This window comes from Carica papaya, chromosome 3, assembly GCF_054855325.1.
Source record: "Carica papaya isolate Zhongbai chromosome 3, ASM5485532v1, whole genome shotgun sequence".
Taxonomy (NCBI): Eukaryota; Viridiplantae; Streptophyta; class Magnoliopsida; order Brassicales; family Caricaceae; genus Carica; species Carica papaya.
In genome coordinates, this window is record NC_142311.1 from 11,705,922 (window position 1) to 11,729,810 (window position 23,889).

Sequence of the window (23,889 nt, forward strand, 5' to 3'; positions counted from 1 at the left end):
ATTGATTTTACGATGATAATGGAATGCAGATTTTTCTTAATCATTTTTTTACCACATTAACAATAATTAATTCCATTTTATTTTAAATAATTGCCTGTAAATGTACTGCACTGTTCTCTAATCTGTATTCTAGTTGAATTTAGGTTACAGGAAGAGGACTTGAGAGAGAGGGAAAGAGAAAGAAGAGGAAGAGGAAGGCGAAGAAGAAGAAGAAGAAAGAAGATGGAGGTAGGGTTTTTGGGGCTAGGGATAATGGGCAAGGCCATGTCAATGAATCTGCTTAAGCATGGTTTCAAGGTTACTGTGTGGAACAGGACCCTCTCCAAGGTACCTTTTTATCGGAAACACTTGGTAATATTAATGAGTTTTCTTTTTCTTTGTTTAGTTTCTTACTGAACTGGTATTCTGCTTCGCAGTTTTGTTCACTAAAGTTAGCTTATCTGTATTCCTCATAATTCCTGTTTGCTGTTACATTTCATATGTCTATTTATGATAGTATTTCTCGCTTGATTTTGACTACAAGATGATTATAACAAAAAGTGGAAATTAATTGTTGAAGTAAGAAGAAATGGAAGATTATAGATGAATTGATTGAAGCAATCAATCCTCGTAGGCCTAAATTTAGGTATGATCTTGGGAAACCTGAGACTGTTTGGCTAATATAAGGAAATAGGAGAGTTGTTGCTTTTGAGTCTCATTATGTGGATGTGGCTAATAGTTTAATTTCTACATGATGATAATTGTGAAATACAGTGTAATGAACTAGTGGAGTATGGGGCTACAATTGGGGAGACCCCAGCAGCAGTAATCAAAAAGTGCAAGTACACTATTGCAATGATATCGGATCCTTCTGCTGCTCTTTCGGTTGGTACTTCAAATTCGTTATGTGCTTTTTTCAGCTTGTGCACATGTGATTTAAGCATCCGTAATAGGCTGGTTTTGTTTTGGGTTTTGCTTAGGTGGTGTTTGACAAAAATGGTGTCCTTGAAGAAATTTGCAGTGGAAAAGGTTACATTGATATGTCAACCGTTGATCCTGAAACTTCTTCTAAGATCAGTGAGGTTTGCGTTGCAGTCTAATTCTCCTCAGTCTCTCTCCTGTTACTTCAGTTATATTCCCCAATTTCTTTGAATTTGCAGATTCTTACTTGATTTATTACTTGATTGATAGGCATCACTCTTTAAATTCTCTAGATGCTAAAAATGTTTTTAGAAAAATAATGTCCTTGTAAAACAAAATGAACATATAGCACTCTAGTTTGATGCACGAGTATGCAGGATTGTTGACACGCATGCTTGTCTTCAAAACAAAAGTCCCTTATGTTCACTTGGAAGAGATGGAATATCTTCTTTACATCATTCCTTTTTAGTATATGAAGAATTTGTTTCAGCAGTTTCTAGAGTTAGATGTAATACTGATGGAGTAGTTGGTATCCCATTTAGTATAACAACTTTCATCGTTCAAAACTGCTCTGTAACTTGACCAGACAAGAACTTTTTATTAGGTGTCAGATGTAACACTGATGTTATAATATGATACATTAATTTAAAGTTATAATGGTGCTACTCAGATCCAATTTTTTCACCTGATGGTTTTTATCAATATTATGCTAAAGATCATGGATAATAGGAAGATTTCCGAATTTCTTAGAAAACTATAGTATTTGACTGTAGGTTCTTCTGTTTTTCTGCAGTTATTTTGGTGCAATTGATTGAATCTGGTGAGTGCTGGTATACAATAGGTATTATTAACTACTCGGTTGGATTGACAGGCAATCACGGCTAAGGGTGGTCACTTCCTTGAAGCTCCTGTTTCTGGTAGCAAGAAGCCTGCAGAAGATGGCCAACTAGTAATCCTTGCTGCTGGAGATAAGGTAACCTATTAGCTTGGTTAGATTGTTCTTCTTCTTCCTTGTGACTGTACTTTAAGTCCATTATAGTGAAGATTCATTGGAGTTGTGGATAAGAGTCAACTGCATCGGTGTTTAAGTCAGTCTTAGAACAATAACTGCTTTCCTAAGAGAATATGGGGAAGAATTGCTGAGCATCGATGACAATATCTAAATCTTCCAATCTAAAGAATTCGAGAGAATAGAAACATATCTACCAAGGCTGGCTTCTCAATTGAGGGAACCAACAAACTGCAGAACTTTAGTTGTAGTTGAATGTACATGTCTATGTTCTTAGTTGGGCTCAAACTAGTGTGTCTTACATAAACTAAAGGCATAATCATATTTTTCACTGAACCAACCATGTGTTTGTTGCCCTTACCCTTGTCTCTGTGGCTCCCTCAATTTCAATTAAACATTCACCATTTACCTATTCAAGACTCCATTTCCTATCACCTAATGATCATAACAAGTAGCCATCTTACTGTATTTCTCACTTTTCAAGGATATAATGTTAGTATCTCCTACATAATTCTGCCTTGCTATCATTTGATGAACTGACTGAACACATGATTGCTGCTTTATTCCTTTCAACATGCAGCCTGCTTTTTAGGTCTTTGTATCTACACAATCTTCTACTTGTTCTATATCGGTCTACATGCAATTTTTGCTTCCTTGCTAAAATCTTAGACCCATTACTTTTTCAAAGAAATCTTAGAACATAGCATACCCTAAGTTTGGATTTGATGACTCTGTGGAAACTCGCCACTTTTGCAAGTAATAAACAATAAGAGGATAAATGTATTGGAAAAAGTTATTATTCTGAAATCCTTTCTGCAGAATTTTAAAGATCTACATAATGTTAACTAATGGCCTTTTCTGTGATTGCTCAATAGGCTTCTAATGTATATTTGTTAATGACCACAACAACGAATCTTCTATATTTTTATTGTTAACCACTTTCGTCTACCGTTTGCTAATGCAGGCACTATATGAGGAAGCAATTCCAGCATTTAATGTCATGGGAAAGAAGTCATTCTTCCTAGGGCAGGTTGGAAATGGAGCGAAAATGAAACTCGTTGTCAACATGATAATGGGGAGGTAACTGTTGTTTCTTCTTAAAGAATAAACTTCTCCATTATCTAGGTAAGCTATAGCCAAAGAAGGGACTTTCTCTTAGAAAAATAAGTAAAGAAGGGAAATGGTTTTTTTTATTTTAAAAAATAAGGAAAGGAAAAGTTTTGGCTTAAAACCTCCAAAGACCCAGGTATGACCATAAACAGAGATTTCTTATGAAAAAATTTGTGCACATCAAGATTATTTTCTGAGATATACATCCCTGAGGTATTGGATACTGGTAAGTTATTGAAATTTGTTCCAAGTACAAATAGCTGAAAGCGTAATGCCATACATCCTAATCTATAACAATGGATCCTTTTAGTTTATATGATGTGGGACAACTCTCATGATTTGTCATTCTGCATGATCAATAACTGTTTAACACAAAGAATGGAGAAAATTTTCATCTGTGATTTGTCATTCTATGGGAATGATTTTCAAGAGCATGTGGAAGCAATGTTTTTGCTTGTTCTTGAATTGGGGATTGCTTCATTTATATGCAGTTAACTGAAGCTTGCTTTACTGCAACCATTTCTAATAGGATTTTAAGTAATTTATAATGTGTCCTAAAGGGGGAACACTTTCATAGAGCGAAATCTTCTTGAAATTGGCTGTTTTCCAACATTTTTTATACTGCTTATATGTTTAGGTGAAACATGAAAATTGATCACAATTTGATGAATGTTTCATGTCCTGCTTGCATTGGAGCTGCAAAATTAGACAGGCAGTGATAAATATTCAAGTTTATATGGAGTTGCCTGAAGTGACAAGACATTTTCTTCTTCTGGATGTTTGCTTAAACTTCTGGACGGGCCAACATATTTATGGATTGATTTAGTATAGCTATTCTTTCCTACTAATAAACATATTATGCTCTATTCTATATGTCATTGTGCTTGAATAATAGAGAGTTTCTAAAATGTGTTCCATATGATTGAACATGTCCTACCAATGAACCAGTCCTATCAATGCTATTCTTCCCGTGCACTTTTTCAAGACTTTGCTATTCTTCCCATGCACTTTATCAAGACTTTTGTTTTTTTTCTGCATTTGGTACTGGATATGATATTTTGTTCTCTGCAGCGTGATGAATGCATTTTCAGAGGGGCTTGTACTGGCTGGAAAGAGTGGACTAAATCCTAATACACTTCTTGAAGTCTTGGTATGATACAGCATGATTTCTGTTATGATTGGAGCTTCCTACTGATGTGTTTTTTCCCTCTGTTTTTGGTTGGGGATGGGGTGCTGGCAGGATCTGGGTGCAGTTGGTAGTCCCATGATCAAGGGAAAAGGACCTTCTATGATTCAAAGTAATTACTCCCCTGCTTTTCCTCTGAAACATCAGCAGAAAGACATGAGGCTGGCACTTGCCCTTGGGGACGAAAATGCTGTTTCCATGCCAGTAGCAGCTGCTTCCAATGAGGTTTTTTTTTCTTTCAAAATTTTAGCTCCGCAAAAGAATCCTACTAATATACACTGATTATCTCTTTAAGTTTTTCTTTTATATAAAAAAAAATTTCAAGGCTAAGGGTGGGTGTGATGTCAGAATCATATTGTTCAGAACTTTTAGGATAAGAAAAATCAAAGTTGAGTCCTTCCTTCCTTCACTGGTATGATGCCTTCATATTCTAGTTTTGTCCATTTAGTATGACAAGATGCCACTTTTATGAGAATGATCTTCTTTCTGTTAGTTAAATTATACCCCCCAGAAGTAGGTAGAAAATTTTATAAATATTTCTCAATGAAACAACTTTTTTTTTCTTTCTTGACAATAACAAACTCCATTATTTAAAGGCACCACGGAATCCCATAGCCCAATAGAGCTATCATGGTTACATTATCTTCAGTGCCTTCGTTAATAATTTGGTTCGGGATTACTTGATGAGAAATTTATAAGTGATACCTGTTTCTGCTTGTAGGCTTTCAAGAAGGCCAGAAGCATGGGGTTAGGAGATCTCGACTTTTCAGCTGTTTTTGAGGTTGTGAAATTCTCCAATTCATCTTGATTCTCCTTACATATAGTTAATGACTTCAAGGGAAAACATGGTGGGCTTGAATTTTATCATTGAGTTTTGAAGTTAAAGCTACGCTGGTAAAGCCATTTTGACGATTCTGGAACTCTATTGTAATGAACTTGCAAGGTATTGTGAGAATGTTTTAGTTACTTTTCTTGATTAAAAAAGGTAGGATTTTCTGCAGAGTTAATATAATAAAAAAGGGTAAGATACGTCTGTTGGGTGTCTTTTTTAATAATTTTTTTTCAAGTATCAATTTTAGAGAGGAATACAGTAGCAGAAATATAGTACTGAATGGACTGCATAGTTCAGTTAGAAATGACAAACTTCCAATCATTTCAGGTCATTGTGAAACCTGGCCGATAATTTTACACGGTTCATTACAGATATTGACAAAAAAAAAAAAAAAAAATCATTTTCAGTTCACAAGAACTTAATCAATAGAAAAAAATTATTGCTCCATTCCCCCAAAAACTATTTCTTCTTCTGGTTGCAGACCCATATCCTTATGTTCCTAAAAACAATAGTTGGATATGAGAAGAATTTCATAGGGAGATGTTCATTTTTCTTTATAGGAAAACCAGGATTGCAACGTTTTCGATTAATGTAATTCTCGTTTAACTCAAAAGAGGAACATAGATGATCGCTTATTTGCAGTATATTTATCCTGGATTTTCTCTATAGTTACGAGTTTTTTTCTTAATACGAGAATCTATAATTTTCTAAATAAAAATGAAGAATATGAATGAAGAGAAAAGAAATTGTAGCCAGCGTTTATTTAAGATTCATTTAACTTATTAAAATTAAATGTTAGTTAAAAATCTTGTGGGGAAAAATTATTACAGCAAGGACATTTTTATTAATTTTGTTTTTAAAAAATTACATATTTCAAATTAACTATATTTTATAAACATACATAAACCTAAAAATTAAATTGTATATATTTTTTCTTCTACTTGATAAATAAACATATACAAGCTTTTATATCATCCAACATTTTGTCCAAATGGACCGTTCAAGTGATATCAAATTTTCTTTATTCTCTACGAAAAAGGAATCTTTGATTTATTAGTTTTTTGTACAAAAACTTTTCAACTCGGGCAAGAAGATCACCTGCACAATTGAGTTGGACTGCAACATTACACCACTGCTTATGGACCATTTCATCCAATTGGCACCTGAGTTTAGGCCTGTTATGAACAACATACCTCTTAAAGCACAAAACGAGAGAAAAAAGTTCCCATTAGTTCTTCCCAACAGGACGTCTACAAAAAATTAATAAAATTAATAAGATCCTCCATATCTCCCCCACAAGCAAACAAATTATTAGAGAAACCAAAAAAAAAAAAAAAGAAAAGCAGGCAGCATATCCCTGCAAATACAAGCTGGGAAGATCCCTACTGAGCTCCTCTCTTTCTGACATCGCCCAAAAATTTTATTACACCATTACAAGACAAATAGACCAAATCGTTCACCTCCAGAATATGAGTAGCATAGAGCCGCAACATTCTTTTCCATCATAAAATACGGAAACAATGGTTTGCAAAAAGGACCATAATAACAGTTCTCTATCAAAAACTTTTCTTGGTTGGGTGCATCTAATGCTGTACAATAGCTAGATTGAAAATGTAATGCAAGACTTAAAAACGTAAATATAGGGAAGGTTCATGTCTATACAATCTAATGTGTATTGCCTTCATCTTTTTTCCACTTGGACTTAAAAACGTGCCATGGTGATGCTCCCTGAAATGAGAACTTGACAAAAGCTGATTTTCATGTTAGGCATCTGGATGAAAGCAAGGACGAAACAACTGGAAATAGTCAGTCAGTGCTATCCTTTCCCAGGGTGAATCCCACCTGTAAGCTCCAAAGCTATGCCTTAGCAATGTTCCTACCTGAGACAGCAATCAGAATGCAAGTTATTGATGGAACATTAATATTGTAAAGCTCCCAAGGACAGACTGATCAAGAGATTAGTAGTCTACTGGTAGTTTCAGGTTACAGACAAGAAATGAAGAACATGAGAATTCAGGCATTTCACCAACACAAAATGCAGCAGTTAATAGGTGATGCCTATTTACGGACAAAAAGAATATCTATTGGACTGCTTTCCAGTTTTGGTTTGGAAAATAGTCATCAGGAATTTGGTGAAGCTGTTACTCCTGGTTTTTGCAGTCTCAATCCAAGTTCCAAATGCAATTTTAAATTGGTAAAAAGCAATAACATCCAAATCAAGGGAATTTACTAGACTTGTTATGTCCTTTTATTTACTAGACTTTGAGAGGCACAAATGTAAGATGAAAAGGCAGGCAATTTTCTTTAGCAAGAGATTGAACAAAAAACTTCGAGTCCCACTAACGCTCATGATGTAAAGAAATCATTCATGAGGTGCAGTGTACCTGTGCCTTTGGTCCTGGTTTCCTGACTTTGTAGAGAAGGAAGTTTCTTCATATATGGATGGATTAAGTCATCCAATTTTACTAGCCAGAATGCAACGGCAGACGATGTCTGGGGCATAGTCTGAAAACTTTTAATGATTTCTTCCATACCACCAAAGCCTTCATCATCATTGCATTGCCACAACCAGTCTTCATTAAATGCACCAACAAAATCAGCAACTACCTATGAAGAGTTTAAAATGCACATTGCAATTCACCTCAGAAAGACACTTCCATGTTCACAATAGTTAAAAGTTAAAAATTAAATTAATCTAGCAAACAAAAAAAAAATGTGTAACACCTGCAGAAGTTCGGATAAAGATGAGGTGCGCCTAAGCCGTTTGACCCACAACCTATGGGCAGACTTTGTCCAAGCACCCACCAAGGCCTCTTCAGGCATAACTGACTGCGCAATAAACAGAAAAAACATATTAAATAACCATTTCATGTGAAACAGATAGAAAAATGAATAGTAGCACATGCTGCAGATATTATGAATTTAGTAAGACTTGGGAAATACTTTACAAGACGTGAGTGTCACTGAGCATATATCATGGGTCTAGAATGAACATTGTACATTTATAACATACATTAACACCAGCATATGGAAAAGTTCATAAATGTATAGGGCTCCCACTTCCCCACTCCAAAATCAGCCTGATGTCCAGTACTAATATCATGTTTAGTTAGTCCTGGCAACGGGATGGGTATAAAGTGGAACACCTCTCCCACTTCCACAAACCACCCTTGTTATCCCCACCCCGGGTCTCCCATCCCAACCCAGCAATGAAACCACTTTACAACCATTCATCCATTACCCCATTCAATCAACAAATTTTACTTATTTATATACATTAATTTAAAACAAATTAAAAACTTCTATCCACCGCTCATCCCATCATTCACAATTTTCCCTCATTGGGCTTGGATGGGACAGGCAACCAACCGGACTTCTTCACCCTATTGTCATCCCTACTTTAGGTCAACTTTGTCACAAGGAAAAGAGCCCAAAATCAGGCCTGCTAATTCTGATAACTGCTAAAATCCAATATGTCTACATTCAGAACTCATTTTAAAAAAAACTATAAGATAGATCCATGTAAATATTGTTCAGTTGCTATTTCCTGCCTATTCAAACATCTATGCATTATGTCTATAAGTAAGACCTGCCACGCATAATCCTTCTTCCTTAGCAGTAAGAGAGAATTAATTGACAGCATACCTCTATTGCATGGACTGCAGCTTTTAGGGATTGCAACTGTGAAGACAGGACTTTATGCTTTGGAAATATAGTATTATCTCCTTTCTTCCGGCAAGTAGCTGCATGGACAGCATATCTTTCTTCCAGATCAAAATCAAGCTCAAATGTGGTATGGCAAATCTTACAATGTTTTTCATCTCTCCAGAACAAATCATGACAGCTTTCACATCTAGCAAGTGAATCAAGATAGGATCTCTTACTATGTTTTACAGCATTTAGATTTAAGTAGAAACCTTCCCATATCCAAGCATCAAACTTTTGAAGACGGCTCCATACACGGTTTTGTTCTTCTCCCCTCTTTCCAACCTCAAGAATTATAGCACCACGTGGGGGCAAAGAATTATTTGCAACCTCATTAAGGCTTAAATTGTCTATATCAGAGACTGGAGAAGAACTGTCTTCTCTAACAACCTCCAACTCTGATGAATCAGAATGTGGCAATTGCCTAACTCCTGCATCATTTATCAGACTACTTGACATTGCTTGGCATAGGAAAGCTTCCCGCTTCTCTAAGGATTCAATAAGGAGGGCTTCCCGTGCACCCCTATCATCCAAAACTGACAACAAAGTACGCAAAGCCTGCATGTGCATTCATCAAATATAAGTAAATATAACCAGTAAAATTGATTAGGTCTTATAAAAGCAACCACCTAAACAGCTCTTAAAGAAGACTTCGAAGTTATCATTTTCAATCTAACTTTCAATTACTGAACATGCATAATAACTGAGAAGTAAAAAAATAACGCAAAGAGTCAAATATAAAAAGGATAAAAAGGTTACCTCTTCTGTATCAATCACTTCCCAGTGACCATCTTCCGAAGATTCAAAATAAACCCTCTTATGACCTGGATCATATGCATTACATGGACCCAAGAAAAGCCAGTATCTATTATACCTACGATCAGAACCCAAAAATATAGATTGCATTGGGTGTACATCAAACACAACTTCTGCATCCTTTTCAAATATTCCACTGGAAGATGATTTCTGCATTCCCGAGATCTTCAAAATTGATGAAGAATCAATTGGATGACACTCTGAAGATGGATATGCTTCCTTAACAGATTGAATCTGTCCAACATGAACCCAAGATGGCCTAGGAAAATTATGTTGATTTGACGACAATCTCTTTATCTTTGCTCCAGAACCACGCTGGTGTATGCTAGGAATGCATTCAATGATAGCTTTTCTGGGTTCCTGATTAGGAATGAACAAATTGAAGTATTTAGAATGTACATCATAAAGGCAACCAGATTAATAATCAAAACGATAATTAATTTATAATTCTCTCCATATCAAGAGAACACTACGTATGGTATTTAGGATAGAATACCATAACAATCCAACAGCTGAACAGGATGACAAGAAGGCTAGTTATTTACAGAAGATACAAAAATATTGATCTTTCCCTGTGTTATTTATATAAGATACAAAAATTGAAGGAAAAAAAGAAAAAGACGAGTTCACTTTCCAATCTTTAGCAGGTTGGTAAGATTGTAACTTATAAATGTGGGAGGAAACTTCAATTCTCCCAGTTTCTTTCTTCCCACTTTTCTCATACCAATATTACACATTTTTCTTCCCTGTTACTTTCTTCCCTCCCCTCTCCTATTAATCATAGCCAATTGAAAAACACAGGTTCCTTATAATGAAATAAACAGACAGACATATTAACACAAAATCTATATAATCTAGCAAAATTATCCAACAGTTTAGGGTTTAGGGTTTTGCTTTTCACATTTTGTGTTTTGTGTTTTGGGTTTCGCTTTTGCATTTTGACGTCGAGCTTCGCGTTTCGGGTTTTTCAGGTTTTGAGTTTCGTGTTTCACGTTTCGAGTTTCTGGTTTTGGGTCTCAGTTTCAGATTTTGTGTTTCACGTTTCGCATTTTGGATTCCAGCTTTCAGGCTTTGGTTTTGCGTTTCAAGTTAAATGCTTTTCGGAAAAGCATTAAACACAACCCCTCAGAACTAAAAATAAGCAAATAAAAATAAGAAGACTTTTTAAACACCAGACTATGTAGAAAATGACCTCTATCACATTAACAAGAGAGAGGTGATACCAAGCCATAGAAAAATAAAAACATTACATAAACCCTCAAATTATAAATAAATAAATATAACAAGACTTCCAAAATAAACACCAGATTATGTATTACCTCTGTTCTAAGCGTGAGACCAGCGCCAAGAAGATCAACTAAAGCCACCAATGCACTCAACTTCTCTTCGATGCTTAAATCTGCATATTCACCTTCCATCAATCCTAATAACCATGCTTCCCCAGGATGGCTCTCATCAATTTCAGTATAGACTGACAGAACATTTTTACTTTTACGACAGCTCCTACGCCTAGGTTTGCTTAGACTCAGAGTTTCTGAATCACACTCAGAATCACTGCTGTTGCTAAGCAGGCCACCATCATCAGAATTATCATCAACACTGCCAGAGTCCTCATCATCCGACTGGGAATCACTGGCTTCACTTGCAAGAGAATTAATACGCAGACGATATGCAGATTGCGATATCTTTTCAAACAAAGTAATATCACTTGAAAGAGTTGAACATATCAATCTTTCCAGTTCCTCAGTAGAGGAAGCAAGATTCAGTTCAGCAATCTTCAGAACAAAAACAAGTATTCATCATAAAACAACTTGAAAGCAGCATTAACAATCAATAATAATCATAATAGCTTGGTCCACAACATCTCCAAAATTATCTGTTTATTCCAATTACTTACCTTTGAATGCTTTGCCAAGTCAGAAACATTTAACCCGCTACTGCCTTGTTCAGAAAGTGATCTAAACAATTCACCCTTCAACGTACCAGGACGCAGGCCACACTTTGCCATGAGGTTCATTTCCTAGATAACATAAAACAGCTTATAATTTGAAAGCTGAATCCAACTAAATTTTTTCTCTGAGGAAAAAGGAATAAATGTAAAATGTTAAGGATCCTAATGTAAACAGAAACATGAACACTACGATTAAAGAAATGTATACCAGACATCACCTGACAAAATCAGAAGTAATATGACCTGCTAATACACTTGAATGCTATTTAATAAGTACTGACTTACATAAAACAAGAACAAAAAGGAAAAAGGACGTGTGTCCATATATTATAGATATATAAATATATATGTTTAGTGTATATAATTGTTCAGTCATTATATCACTGACTTACAATTAAATGTACTACAGATTATGTAAAGCCACCAATTGAATGTCAGGTTATAATTTTTCCAGGACAGAGATATGTGAAACCATATTTTTAATGTTATGTATAATAACCAAGTATTAAGTAATAATCATTGATTTCAAATAATTGAGAATAAACTATTAAGAAATAATAGGAAAAGTTTAGCCTGGGGAATTCCAAAATTTTTAACATCTAAAGTTGCAGCTAACAATCACATCTCTTCCCCACCACAACTAAAGAAAAAACCTGAATCCCAATTTCCCTTTTATCGGAAAAGCCACCATTAATTTTCTGACAAAGCCCAAGATAGTTTTGACTGCAAAAAAATTCTTCCACAACAACGGTGCTCAATGTGTTCCATGGATGTGAGAACATAAAAGTGGAAGATATCAATTTGTATATAAATATTAAATATTAGTGGGTGTTATAAAGAACACAGTAAATTTGCACTCAAGAGGAAAGGCAAGAAGAACGTACCCAAAAATTAATAACAATTTAGTATATATCCTGTTCACTCTATACAAAATCCAGTAGATGATCCATGATACAAAATCCACAGCTCCTAAACTAAAACGAAGCAGGAATCTTAGAATATACAGATGCAAATCTGAAATTATTTAGTCGATACCTTACTAAGACATTCCTTCCTCAAACCCTGCTTTGAGCCAAAGCCAGCCGCAACCAGTACTTGCCGCAATATCTCTATCCATGTTAGAGGATTCAAAGATTTCTTCCAGAATTCCAAAATAAGTTCTTGATTTTCAACCTGAAAATAAAAGGAAAACATGAAGCAAAACTAGAGAGTTCGTTCTTTATCACATTATCAAAGATATATAAAATATATCAAATACTAAAAACTTATTAAATATTGGGCATAGCAGTTTATGCAATTGCAATTAAAAATAACCACTGGGGTATTGTGCTAAAATCACGTGCCTCCAAGACCATTGAATATACAAACCTCTACATCTTCTAGTAAAAGATCAAATTTTCAGAAAATTCTTTGTGGAAACGGTAAGCAATATTGATAATTTTCTATGACACTAGTGACAGCAGTAGTTTGTGTCTTTTCTTTTTCATCCATCCTCAGGCTCTCATTCTGTAACTAGACAGTTGAGACTCACAATCTTCTAAACAGAAACATGCATAAACCACATGGCTTAAGAAACCCAAGGTAAAAGAAATATAGCATAACATTTATAGGTTGATAACATCTAGCTAAAAGCTCAAGCTCCCATGCAATGGGGGTTGATAATAATGGATGTATGTAATTGCTCAAATGATCAGGTTATAGTGGTCATAACTTTTATTCGCATACAAAAGTAACATTTCCTTTACATCCTCCAACTACGGGTGATTTCCAAAAATTTCAAAAACATAAGTTTTTTCTAAACAAATAAAAAATACAAAATTATATTAACAAGCACCAAAGGGGTGTCAATCCATATACAAATTATTTATAAATCTAACAAAATATCAGCAAGATCCCCAACATCCTCCATAAAATAAAGAAAATTACCCAAATTTATAAAGCCGAGTTTGAAACCATCTATTCCTAATCCTCTCAATATCCCCCACATCATCAACTGCCTCAAATACTCTTTTATTTTTCTCCTTCTGAATTACCTAAAAGATGGTAGGTGGGATAAAGTCCACATATTTCCTCTGCCCATAGATGCCTTCCATGCCCATAATTCATCTCTAACTGAACCCGCATCATCCAGCTGATACCCAATAATCCATAAACCACAAACGAAAGCTTGTATACTATCGAACACCATAGAAAAACATGATTGCAAGATTCTGCATCCTTTTTACACAAGTAGCAATAATTCACCAAATTCATACCCCTCCTCATCAATTTATCAATTGTCAGGATGCCTCCCCTTCCAGCCTCCCACGTAAAGTAACGCTATTCTGGGAGGAACTTTAACCTTCCAAGTTAATCTAAAAGGGAAGTCCATACCAGAATATCCCTGCTTTGTCAGATACTTGTAAAAAGATCTGACTGAAAAAGAACCTGTAGTGGTAAGACTTCACAGAGGTTGATCATTGCTACCATCCAAAGTTATGAGACATAAGGTCAATAGGAGATTCTCATACTCATTAATCTCCCAACTGTTACGGTTTCTCAACAAGTCTACCTGCCACTCCTTTTCCCTTCCCCCAATTTCTCTTAAAGAATGAAAATCATTGTTGCATAGACAAGTTGCTTGAATTCTCAGAACGTTAAATCCTGGCTGGGTGCTCTGCCTTCTCATCTCTAGTAATCCAACCCGGAACAAGATCTAATGCATGTACTACAGAATCCCTTTGAAATATTCAACTCGTTTCACTTTATGGGTTATGTCTTATTAAACACATAACATACCCTCACTCCATGACATGTATGATGTAAGACTAATTGGGAAAAGATGCCTCCTTATTGTGGTGTTTTCCAGGCAATGTGAACCGCACTGGGAATACCAATATCAGATGAATAATGCCCAAACCTAGATAATATACCCAGATATTTTGGGATTACATACCTGAGAATGATTGCTTCATAAATTAAGATTACTTCACAAAATTACAATTAGCATAAATGGGTTAAAGAATTCAACAAGTAAAGTCCTCTCTTTGAAAGTTACAACAGTATTTACAAAATCCAATTTACCCCTAGCCTAACTACAACTTGAAACTAACAGAATTTAAACTATAGATTCATGTTAAACAAGATAAAATCTTACTACTATTTAAAACTTACAATAGATATGACTAGAACTCCTACCCAAACTACAATGGCAAAATTAGAAAATCACCCAAATATACTTAGACTGTTATGTAACTTAAATAAAACAACATCAGCACTACAAGGAAATATAATTCTAAAGATCCATGGTGCACAACTAAACATCTCACAATTGGCCATTATCTCAAACCAACTTATGAACATTGGAATCAGCCTCGGGCCTTCTGGACACCTTTGGAGGCTGCAGCTAGCATGGCCCATTAATACATGCAAAACAATGAACTTTGATAGCATACAATGGCTTCATATTTCATGGGAAAAGATTTAGCAACTTGAATGAAACATGCGTGCAGAAATCAATATCATTTGCCATTTTATTGACAGAAACTCTTAATAAGATGCTTTGATAAGCACAGTTATGTACTCACCGAGTGAAGTAAGGCAAGGAACTTGCAAGAAACACTCAAATTAGGGAAAATCCCACTGCTGAGTCCCATTTCAACGTCTAGCAAAAGCAGCTTGAGAAGGGCCACATGAATTTTCCCAAGTAACAACGAATCCTGTAGCATATATAAACAAAGGAGCACAAACACCCAAAAAAAAAAAAAAATCAACAAACATTAACCTAATGTTACTCATGACAGGAGGGAAAAATAAGTAAAAAAATAAATCTGATACATTATAGGACAAGATAGAAAGAAAAAGAACATCAGAAATAACCTTATCATGAAATGCTTGAGCAAACTCATCAAGCGTGAAGGGGCACACACCAAGGATAAGTGAGTAAGTATAAAGAAAATGAAAGACCTGCAGAAACAAAGAGTTGATTCACAAAATCTTTTGTGAATGATGTATTTTAAATTTGCAGAAGAAACAGATGAATTAGAAGATCCTTAACCAACTAAAAGCTGTACACACCTTAAACAGTTTCTTTACAGTCTCTGGAGAAGAATCCCATGGCTGCAAACCAAATGGCTGCTTCATCTTTATATTGTTTGGGGGAAACTTAGCCAGAAAGTCTGGAAAATTATAAAAAAAGGTTGTGATAAAAGGAACCAAATATACCAGAGACACTCACAAACCAATGTATGCATCTTTTGTGTCTTCTAAATTAATATCAAACCAACCTCTGCAAAGGGAACAACCACGCAATCCACTGGCACCAAGATGATCTGAACATGTCAGTGGATTTGGTCCTGCACGTAACTCTCTCATTTCCAACTCTTCATCATCCACTAGCATTGCAGATTGATCCTGGCAAAAATTGCGTACCTCTCCATCTAGAGCAAGTTCACATTTTTCTTTGCATGAAAGATTAAGACTATCTTTATCAAATCCTACCTGTCAGATAAGGAGTGAGTTTATGCTATTCTGCAGCTCAACTAAAGTGATTTAAAAAAAGCAACCAAAAATATTACATTTACCTCTCTCCTTTTAATGGGAGGCTTCCTCTTCTCCCGCAATTTATTTTCTAGTCTTTTCTGTTTCTGTAAAAAGCAAATGATTTAGAACGAAGCCACTGAGAGACAACTTAATTAAGGAATACATGGATGCATCATCTGATATTTTGAAGGGAAGAAATCAACATAAGTTCAATTTCCCGAATGTAATGCTAAATGACTAACCAATATGGACGCCAGCTGTCTTGGTCTTTTCTTCCGCAATGGGGGTTTAGGCAATATTGGAGTTGATATTTGCAGTAAATCTGTGTTTTGTTTACTAGACCAACCAAAACCAGGAGGCGGATCTCCACCATTAGGATTTACGGCTCGCCAAACAGTCATCAAGCCTTTCCCCATACCATGTTTATTCCCTGCTGCCTTTTCATTGCAATCCTGACAATCAAGAAGACTCTTCTTAGAAACCTGGAAAACAAGGCACGTTAAAACTTAAATAAGATAAAAAGGAGGCATAACAATAAGTACAAATAACTGTCAAAGCTGAGAAGACTCAGACAGAAAGAAGGCCGTGAAAACAGTTAAAGATACTTCCATTACCTTTCTCCTTTTTTTTGCCCTTTGTTTTTCTTCATACGAAGCTTGAGAATTTCTAGAATCTACACGCGTCAAAAAAGTATAAGATATTTAAAATCTCTGTCATAGAGCAATTTTCATTTGAACATGCTGCACAGGAAACTGCATAAATATCAAATAGAAAACATACTCTTCCTCATTCTTTCACATTCATTCTAAAGCTCTTCCTTAAAATAAATATTGGAACAATCACAAAGACTATACCAGTCACTCCTATCTGTCACAAGCCTGCAATTTCCCAATGACTTAACACAAAGCAAAAAATCTCTCATATCAGGAAGCAAACTGCTTTTTCTTTTATTTTTCCATCTTCAAGATAAGGGAGAAATTTATCTTGGAATAAGATGGATCAATTTATTAGGCACTATGACAGTACCACCCATATATAATGGATTTACAGAAGATCAGAAACCAACATGTCTATGAGGTCAACCAAACACTCACCATCTAGAATAGGATACCCTGTAAATAGGGCACTCAGGTTTGGAACAAAAATCTCTAGTTCTATGAAAAGTAGAGCAATTGCTATCAAAAATCTCTTTTTTTTCTCTCTCAAAATAACACAAAAAGTACACATAAAATAAGAGTAAAGAATCATTTCCTGGATTTACATGGTCTACTTCCCAACCAGGCCCATAACTCTCGTCTACCAACCTAGGAAAGCCAACCTTTACAATATTTTAATTTTATTTGGAAGAACCAGCAGTGACATAGTGATTATGACCACACTAAAGATACTAAAAGCAATTTTCATGCCACTAAGAAAGTCTAATAAAGCAACAGAAGTGGAAGTATTAAGCAACACACCCATATTTTGATGAAATACTTTTGAAGGAAGAGAGTCAAATTGCACTCCAAGCGGAGGACCATCCTTACGAAACAACTTTTTCAAAATGTAGCCCGGAGTTAATAAATCTTGAAGAATAATTTTTTCTGCTCTCTTGTTGATACTGCTCTCTTTCCTCGTAGCTGTACATTCGTATCTTGAAGACAAGGTCTTAGTCTTCGATCTATCAGTTTCATTATCCCTTTTATCCCTTCTCCTTCTCTCAATAAACCATCCTCGAACTTGCTTAGATGTCAACCCCAAAGCTGAAGCATAGCTTTGCATCGCCTCTTGTGTGGGATAGTTTTCCTCTGTATTCATGGAACACCACCACCTTAGATAATGACATGAATATACTATACAGCAGCTAAATTGTATGTTGATCACAGAAAAGAACTATAAACAAAATCATTTCCTAATTTCCGGCACTTTTTCTCCCTTATTATGGATTGATTTCAAAGCAGAAACAGGGCAATAGCTTAATTTTTTTTGTCCTTTCATAATGACAAGAAATCTTTTGCAAGTAAACCTGGGAGCTTCAGCCACTCCTGGTTAAGCACCAGGGGAATCTGGAGCTTCAAGAAAATACTGGCAACATGAAGAGAACAAAACGGTTTCTAATTGTTTTAAGAAGGCTATTCTTCTCATTATTATTCATGCCAGACATAAACAAGAATAAACCCACAAAAAAGGAAGTCTATTCCAGATTAATCCAAGTTCTTAAAACAGATATCAAAACAAAAAAGGAAAAATAGGGTTGCATATAAAGACAAAGCTGTGCACCTGTATAGAAATCCTCAAGGATCTGAAGCTGAAGTGGCGTCTTCCTCTTCATTTTCACTGTCCACCCTCTTCTTTTTAACTTGAATACGTCCCTCCTTATCCACTTTGTTTAACTTAATTAACTCAAATTGCACATGCGCAGAAGAGCCAAACGCTCTTAAACATACTGCGAAGTTCATCCAATCAAACAACAGTTTCTTAGAAAACCAGTAAAAGGATAAAGAATAAGAAATCAGATAGAAAGGTCATAACATAGGGGAAAAACGACTATAGATTCCACTGACAGCGGATAGTGCCATCATCACTTGAAATGAAAACACACGCTTTGTGAACACTATGGCTCCTTGTTCGTCTAAGAAAGAAAAAATTCATACTCACCTAGAAGCAAATCAAATCAAATAAGAATTAAAACTGTATCATTTATCTTCACAAAGACATTCCGTTCCCCAACAGAGTGAATTACACACAGCTCAATCGGAGTCAGCTTGAAGCAATCAAAAACATAAAGAAACTTGAGGCTGAAGTGGGAGAAACCACAATATGCGCACAATTTGAATAAGAGAAAGACGACGACGACGAAGAAGAGAAGAAGAGTGAGCACATACACACACAAAAAGAAGAATTATACGCGGATGATGAGGTGAGACAACGAATAATAGACTTACTGGATTAGCTTGTATGTGGTGAAATGAGAGGACATAGCAACAAAGAATGACACAGGGTTTAGTGGGGAGATTTTACAGGAAAGAGTAGGGTTTTGGGTTTTATCTTCATTTTTATATCTCGGGTCAGGGGGTTTGCCTGTTTTTTTTCCTTCACTGACTGTCCCTCTAAAATATCTCCTCTCTCATCCTATACGTCATCCAACTTGTGACACGCCGCCGTTTTCTCAAAAGATCCCCAATAGGGTTTTTGGGTCAACCTTCATTTTTTTAAACCCTCCCGTTAGTTTTAAAACGGTCTTTCATTTTTATTTTTAGTTTTTATTATTTATAAGTCTTATAAATAAATAAATATTTTAAAAATTTTAAACTTAATATCATTTTTATTTTACTTTTTGTATTATTATTATTATATTTTTTAATACTAATTTGTGTAGTGAACAAAATTATATTTCAGGCATAAAAATTTTAAAATTAAATACTATTCACACAAATTAAAAAGAAAATTATTCTAAAAGCCGAATGAAAGCCCAAAACCAAGCCCATCAAGGAATTGAGAAAAGCCCATGTTGCCGACGAATTCTCTGGCACGCTTCACCTCTCTGCATTCCTTTTTCTGATTCCTCTGTCTGCACGCCCAATTTCTGTTGTTGGCGTCGCTCTCATGGAGGAAACTGAGACAGGAAGCGACGGAATGAATAAATATGGCGCAGGCACGACTCAAAACCAAAACCGACTTTCTCTTAAAAACCAGTCTCGTTTTAACAAGTATTCAATATGGAAAGACAAGGTTCCTCTCTTCCCTTCTAATTTCTCTCTCTCTTCAATTCTTGTTGTTTTTGTTTTCTCTGACTAAGAGAATTTCAAACATATTGGTCATTTCCGAACTTCAAGATGCAATTTCTTTGGCATTCTTGATATGAAATTGGTCTGCTGTGCTGTTGCTACTTGTTTGCTTTATCGTGGATATTCGCTTTCTGGTTTTTATTTTTGAGATAACTGAGATGTTTTTTTTACTTTTAGTGGTTAACTTTCCACTGAATTATTTTCATTATAATTAAAATCTCCGCTGTGCGCGGTTATTGATTCAAATGTTGTTGGAATGTTGATGTAGCTAAGAGAAAACTGTTACAGAAGGGTTCGAGAGGATAGGACAAGTTTGCTTTGGAAAATGAGGTCGCCGACTTCTCAATCTCTAGATCATAAGGTTCTTATCTTGCCAACTATTTGCTTTGTACATCAATACCAATTTCTTTCTCTTTATCTGTTTTGTAATTGATCGTCTAGTGTGCTCAGCCATGGCTGCATGGGCTATTCTTGCTGACAATGCAGTTGAATGAAAACTATCTCGAGTTACATTTCTCTCAGAGATGAATTTTTAAGCTAGTATACTGAATAGCTTGTCGCATTATTATTTCTTCCCACTCTTTAAGGTTTGAATGAAATTGAGATCAATTAATACTTTAATTTAATTCGAGGTAAGTGGATTTTTTATTTCTACCTAACGGGAGTTAAATGTTATTTAAAGAACAACAAGATAGGAGTCAAATTTATTTGATTATTGAAAATATAATCCAACTGTATACACCATGAATATTCTTATAACTAAGGAACAGGACAGCGTTCAGGAGTTAAACCAGAGGCCCATTAAGATCATACAACCATTTCTTTTGCTGATATCAGATGGCATTCTTCCTAACAATGATTTTTGACTTGGGGATACGCCTACTTAGGTTTGTAGTTGTATGTAACTTTCTGTTTGTTTTTTAATTTTCACACTCTTCCAGCCAGTTTGATTCAACTCTCATTCAAAATATTTACTTAATGGCTAGAACATGCTTGATATATAGAATTTGTTATGTTTTTTATATTTAAAGTCAATTTTTTTCCTATATAGAATTCATCATGCTTTTATATTTAAATCAGTTTTATTCCTAACATTTTTTAGAGATGATGGTTTTTTCCTACCTAATCAAGTAAGAATTAGAAATTCATCTCCAAAGGGATTCAAGGTAAAACTGGAATTTATTAAAACATGAATGTTACATATAAAAAATATTCGACAAATAAGTAAAAAGGTTAGGATAGAAATTGAACCAACCAGAACTTAGTGTTTCTTGGTATTAGAAATGGAGTCTGCATAAACTGTGGTTCTTGGTGCATGCCCTGCTCTCTTTCCTTTGGTTGCTCATTTTCAGTGGTTAATTTTTTTCTTATTTTCCTTGTCATTCAGGTCTCGTTGATGTAAATTTTCTTCACAAAATCATGAAGTAACCTATTCATTCATTCTTGCTGATTTCAGGATTTGATCAAGTCTGCTTTCCAGAATATTGTTTCTGATGAATTGAAAAAGATCAAGGATTCTTCATTAGCAGAATGTTTGGAAATCTCTACTTCAACCCCTCATACTGACGATATGTTATGGGAATATGATGGCCTTCATAGTGCTCATGAAGGTGAATGTGAAGAGATACTATTAGAAATGCAACGGATATTTTATGAGGATCTGGGAGCAGAACCAACAAGAAAAGGTGAAACATGATTACTTTTTACAAAAAAAAATTAAAAAAAATAAAAGAAAGAAAGAAAGATACTAGCCAGTGGGTAGAGCAAGGAATTTTCAAAATGATCTAATGACCAAAAAGATTTTTAGCTCTAGTGCATTCATCAATCGTTATCAGCATTTATTAGGAGATTATCAGGTTGAAGTAGTTTTTATGAAGTTAAATTTCTCCTTTCCCTCTTTGCAGAACCAGACAATCTGGTTGGAACTTGGGAAGATGAAGAAGATGAGTACTTGGCTCGTGCGGTTTATGAGAATATGCAATTGAATGATGAGCAGGTAAGGAGGTTTTCCTGCAGTCAAAGATTTTTTCACCAGTATCTTAGACAAGTGTGTGTGATACATCTATTATCACACATTTAAGAAAAATAAACTTTCAGTTGGAACATGATATAACACACCAACCTTCCACCGTTCCCCCAACAGAATAAATAAATAAATCATAGAGAGATGTCTTATTTAGAAGCAAGAGATACTTCTATGTAACGTATTCTCAGTTCAGGTGAAGGTTCTATTTCCTACTCTTCCTTCCTGAAAGTTAAGTTGTCTGTAGCCTGTCTAGGTCAGACTGCCACTGCAATTTAATGCAAGTGTAGTCGAGTATGAAAAGTTAGTTACCTTTGCACTTTTACTTCCTATGTCTTTGTAGAATATCTTTGTCATACTGAAAGTATAAACTCCTTTTCTTTTTCCTTTTTTGGAGGAATGGTGGTTAATGTTTATCATCAAGAATCATAAGATGACTTGAAAGGATTGAAATGTCAGACAGTAATTCAAGAACTCAAGTGTATTGTTTGTCTATTGATACATTAGAATATAAAGTTTCAGTATTTGCTTCTGAATAGATTCCGTTCATGCTTCATGTCTCAATATCACACAGTGGAAGATATTTGAAACTTCTTTCTTAGATCCAGTATACTTTATTGAGGGCAATGATGTTTTATGATGTCTGTGCTAGGTACATAAGCAGACTTGGTGTCCCATTTGTAAGCGAGGAGAGTTGCAAGAGAACCATCGGCTTATCTTTTGCACTGTTTGTGAACTTCAGCTCAACAAAGACAATGAGGTGCCACTATCTCCACTTGATCTTATTATCTTATTTTGTTGCCTGCTAACCACTTTCTATATTCTGTTGGATTCCCTTTTTTACTTCCCTCTTGGGAGTTATCTATTTGAATGTTTACTATTAACCATCAATCAATATTGTCTCCTGAAGTATCAGTGCATACCTCTTAGTTTCTGACTAGATACTCGATATACATGCTTTTTTCTTGCTCTGTTTTCAGTCAATAAGGTTTCGGTCTCTGAAATAGGAAAATTTCTGGTTACGAGAATCCCTAGTGTGAAGATTGTTATACTGCGTTTGAAGCCTTTTCTGTGGCAGTGATGATCCTGGTTGACAGCTAGAGTGTTCTTTTTCTTTGCTATAGTGCTTCCCTGTTTAACTTGCAGGCTATGATCTTCAAGCTGTTTGTTCTAGCTAGGATTTTATCTTGGTTTCTTAGCCACAAAAATACGAAGAAAGTTAATCTATGCAATTTAGTTCTTTATTTTAGTTTTTCATGTCTTCACTGGTTGGGGTTTATTTGGTTTATGTGTTGCTCTGTATAGTATGTTGTTAATGGACATGTAGGCAGGCGATATTGATTATTTTATTTGGCTGGCTAAAATGCATGCCTTGGATTACTGTTTCAGGTAAACTTGGATGCTTTGAGGGACCGATTGGCAGAAGCTCTTGCAGAACATTTTGAGAAGGGCTGCAGTTTGAAACCACGGTTTTGTATTGAGACTCGTTTTAATATAACTGCATTGTACATATTTTGTGAGGGTTGCAGTATATTTGAGATCATCGTATAGCTCTTCCTTTTATTTTTTCTTTGAAGGAAATTCTTTAGTTTTCCTGCTAGTATTATGAATTCATTTTTCACTTATTTCCAAAACAGTACTTTCAGTAGCTCCACACTGGTTGGTCACCTAGTTCGGGGATCCGTACAAATACAAACGATGGGAAAACACAGTTTCCTTCACAATACTCCTGCCCTCTATCCATTGCCGGGAAGTGTATTAGAACATCTGGAAAATGGAATAGAACGTGGGCTTTGATATTGCTAATTAAAACATTTCTAATTATTTAGTTTATTATAATTAATTAATGTGAAAAAATCTAATCATTTATACTTGGTTAGTATTTTAATTACTTTAGAGCAAATAAATGTCTGTAAGCTTGTATTCACAGTTGCGAATTGCCATCAACAAAGGAAATAGCCAGAATCTTGTTCTTCGGCTGGGATAAAAAAAACATCCTGATCTTTTCAGTGTTTCCTGGTTGCTGATCAGGTATCAAATTATTCGTGGGAACATCATGAGGCAGATCA

General features: G+C 35.2%; 3 protein-coding genes across 7 annotated transcripts; 2 read left to right on the forward strand and 1 right to left on the reverse strand.

The window, feature by feature from the left end:
- The first annotated feature begins 65 nt into the window (after positions 1–65).
- On the forward strand, positions 66–5,234 carry LOC110821743 (glyoxylate/succinic semialdehyde reductase 1-like). 2 transcript variants are annotated; one of them, XM_022051684.2, is made up of 8 exons: positions 66–327; positions 754–864; positions 960–1,061; positions 1,772–1,873; positions 2,874–2,989; positions 4,091–4,169; positions 4,260–4,430; positions 4,927–5,234. In XM_022051684.2, the coding sequence occupies exons 1-8, from the start codon at positions 223–225 to the stop codon at positions 5,011–5,013; spliced, it is 873 nt and encodes a 290-aa protein (XP_021907376.1). In that variant the 5' UTR covers positions 66–222; the 3' UTR covers positions 5,014–5,234. The 2 variants fall into 2 exon arrangements, with proteins under 2 accessions (XP_021907376.1, XP_088071902.1); XM_088215776.1 differs by lacking the exon at positions 66–327 and adding an exon at positions 603–625.
- A 1,201-nt stretch (positions 5,235–6,435) lies between these two features.
- On the reverse strand, positions 6,436–19,110 carry LOC110821643 (Homeodomain-like transcriptional regulator). 4 transcript variants are annotated; one of them, XR_015817783.1, is made up of 18 exons: positions 18,955–19,110; positions 18,290–18,455; positions 17,488–17,817; positions 16,645–16,703; positions 16,273–16,512; positions 16,072–16,134; positions 15,775–15,988; positions 15,566–15,666; positions 15,368–15,454; positions 15,076–15,207; positions 12,545–12,682; positions 11,456–11,578; positions 10,878–11,333; positions 9,502–9,918; positions 8,683–9,300; positions 7,762–7,866; positions 7,422–7,610; positions 6,436–6,917 (listed from the first exon to the last, which is right to left on the reverse strand). XR_015817783.1 is itself a non-coding variant. In XM_088215778.1 (18 exons), the coding sequence occupies exons 2-18, from the start codon at positions 18,339–18,341 to the stop codon at positions 6,895–6,897; spliced, it is 3,351 nt and encodes a 1,116-aa protein (XP_088071904.1). In that variant the 5' UTR covers positions 18,342–18,455; positions 18,955–19,110; the 3' UTR covers positions 6,436–6,894. The 4 variants fall into 4 exon arrangements, 3 of the variants coding, with proteins under 3 accessions (XP_088071904.1, XP_021907255.2, XP_088071903.1); XM_088215778.1 differs by having other exon boundaries at positions 7,422–7,644; positions 16,273–16,482; XM_022051563.2 differs by having other exon boundaries at positions 7,422–7,644.
- Positions 19,111–19,551: 441 nt separating this feature from the next.
- Positions 19,552–23,454, forward strand: LOC110821731 (RPA-interacting protein A). The gene is made up of 6 exons (XM_022051661.2): positions 19,552–19,741; positions 20,066–20,158; positions 21,254–21,482; positions 21,702–21,793; positions 22,473–22,580; positions 23,210–23,454. Exons 1-6 carry the CDS (start codon positions 19,616–19,618, stop codon positions 23,369–23,371), a joined length of 810 nt encoding a protein of 269 aa, XP_021907353.2. The 5' UTR covers positions 19,552–19,615; the 3' UTR covers positions 23,372–23,454.
- Positions 23,455–23,889: the final 435 nt, after the last annotated feature.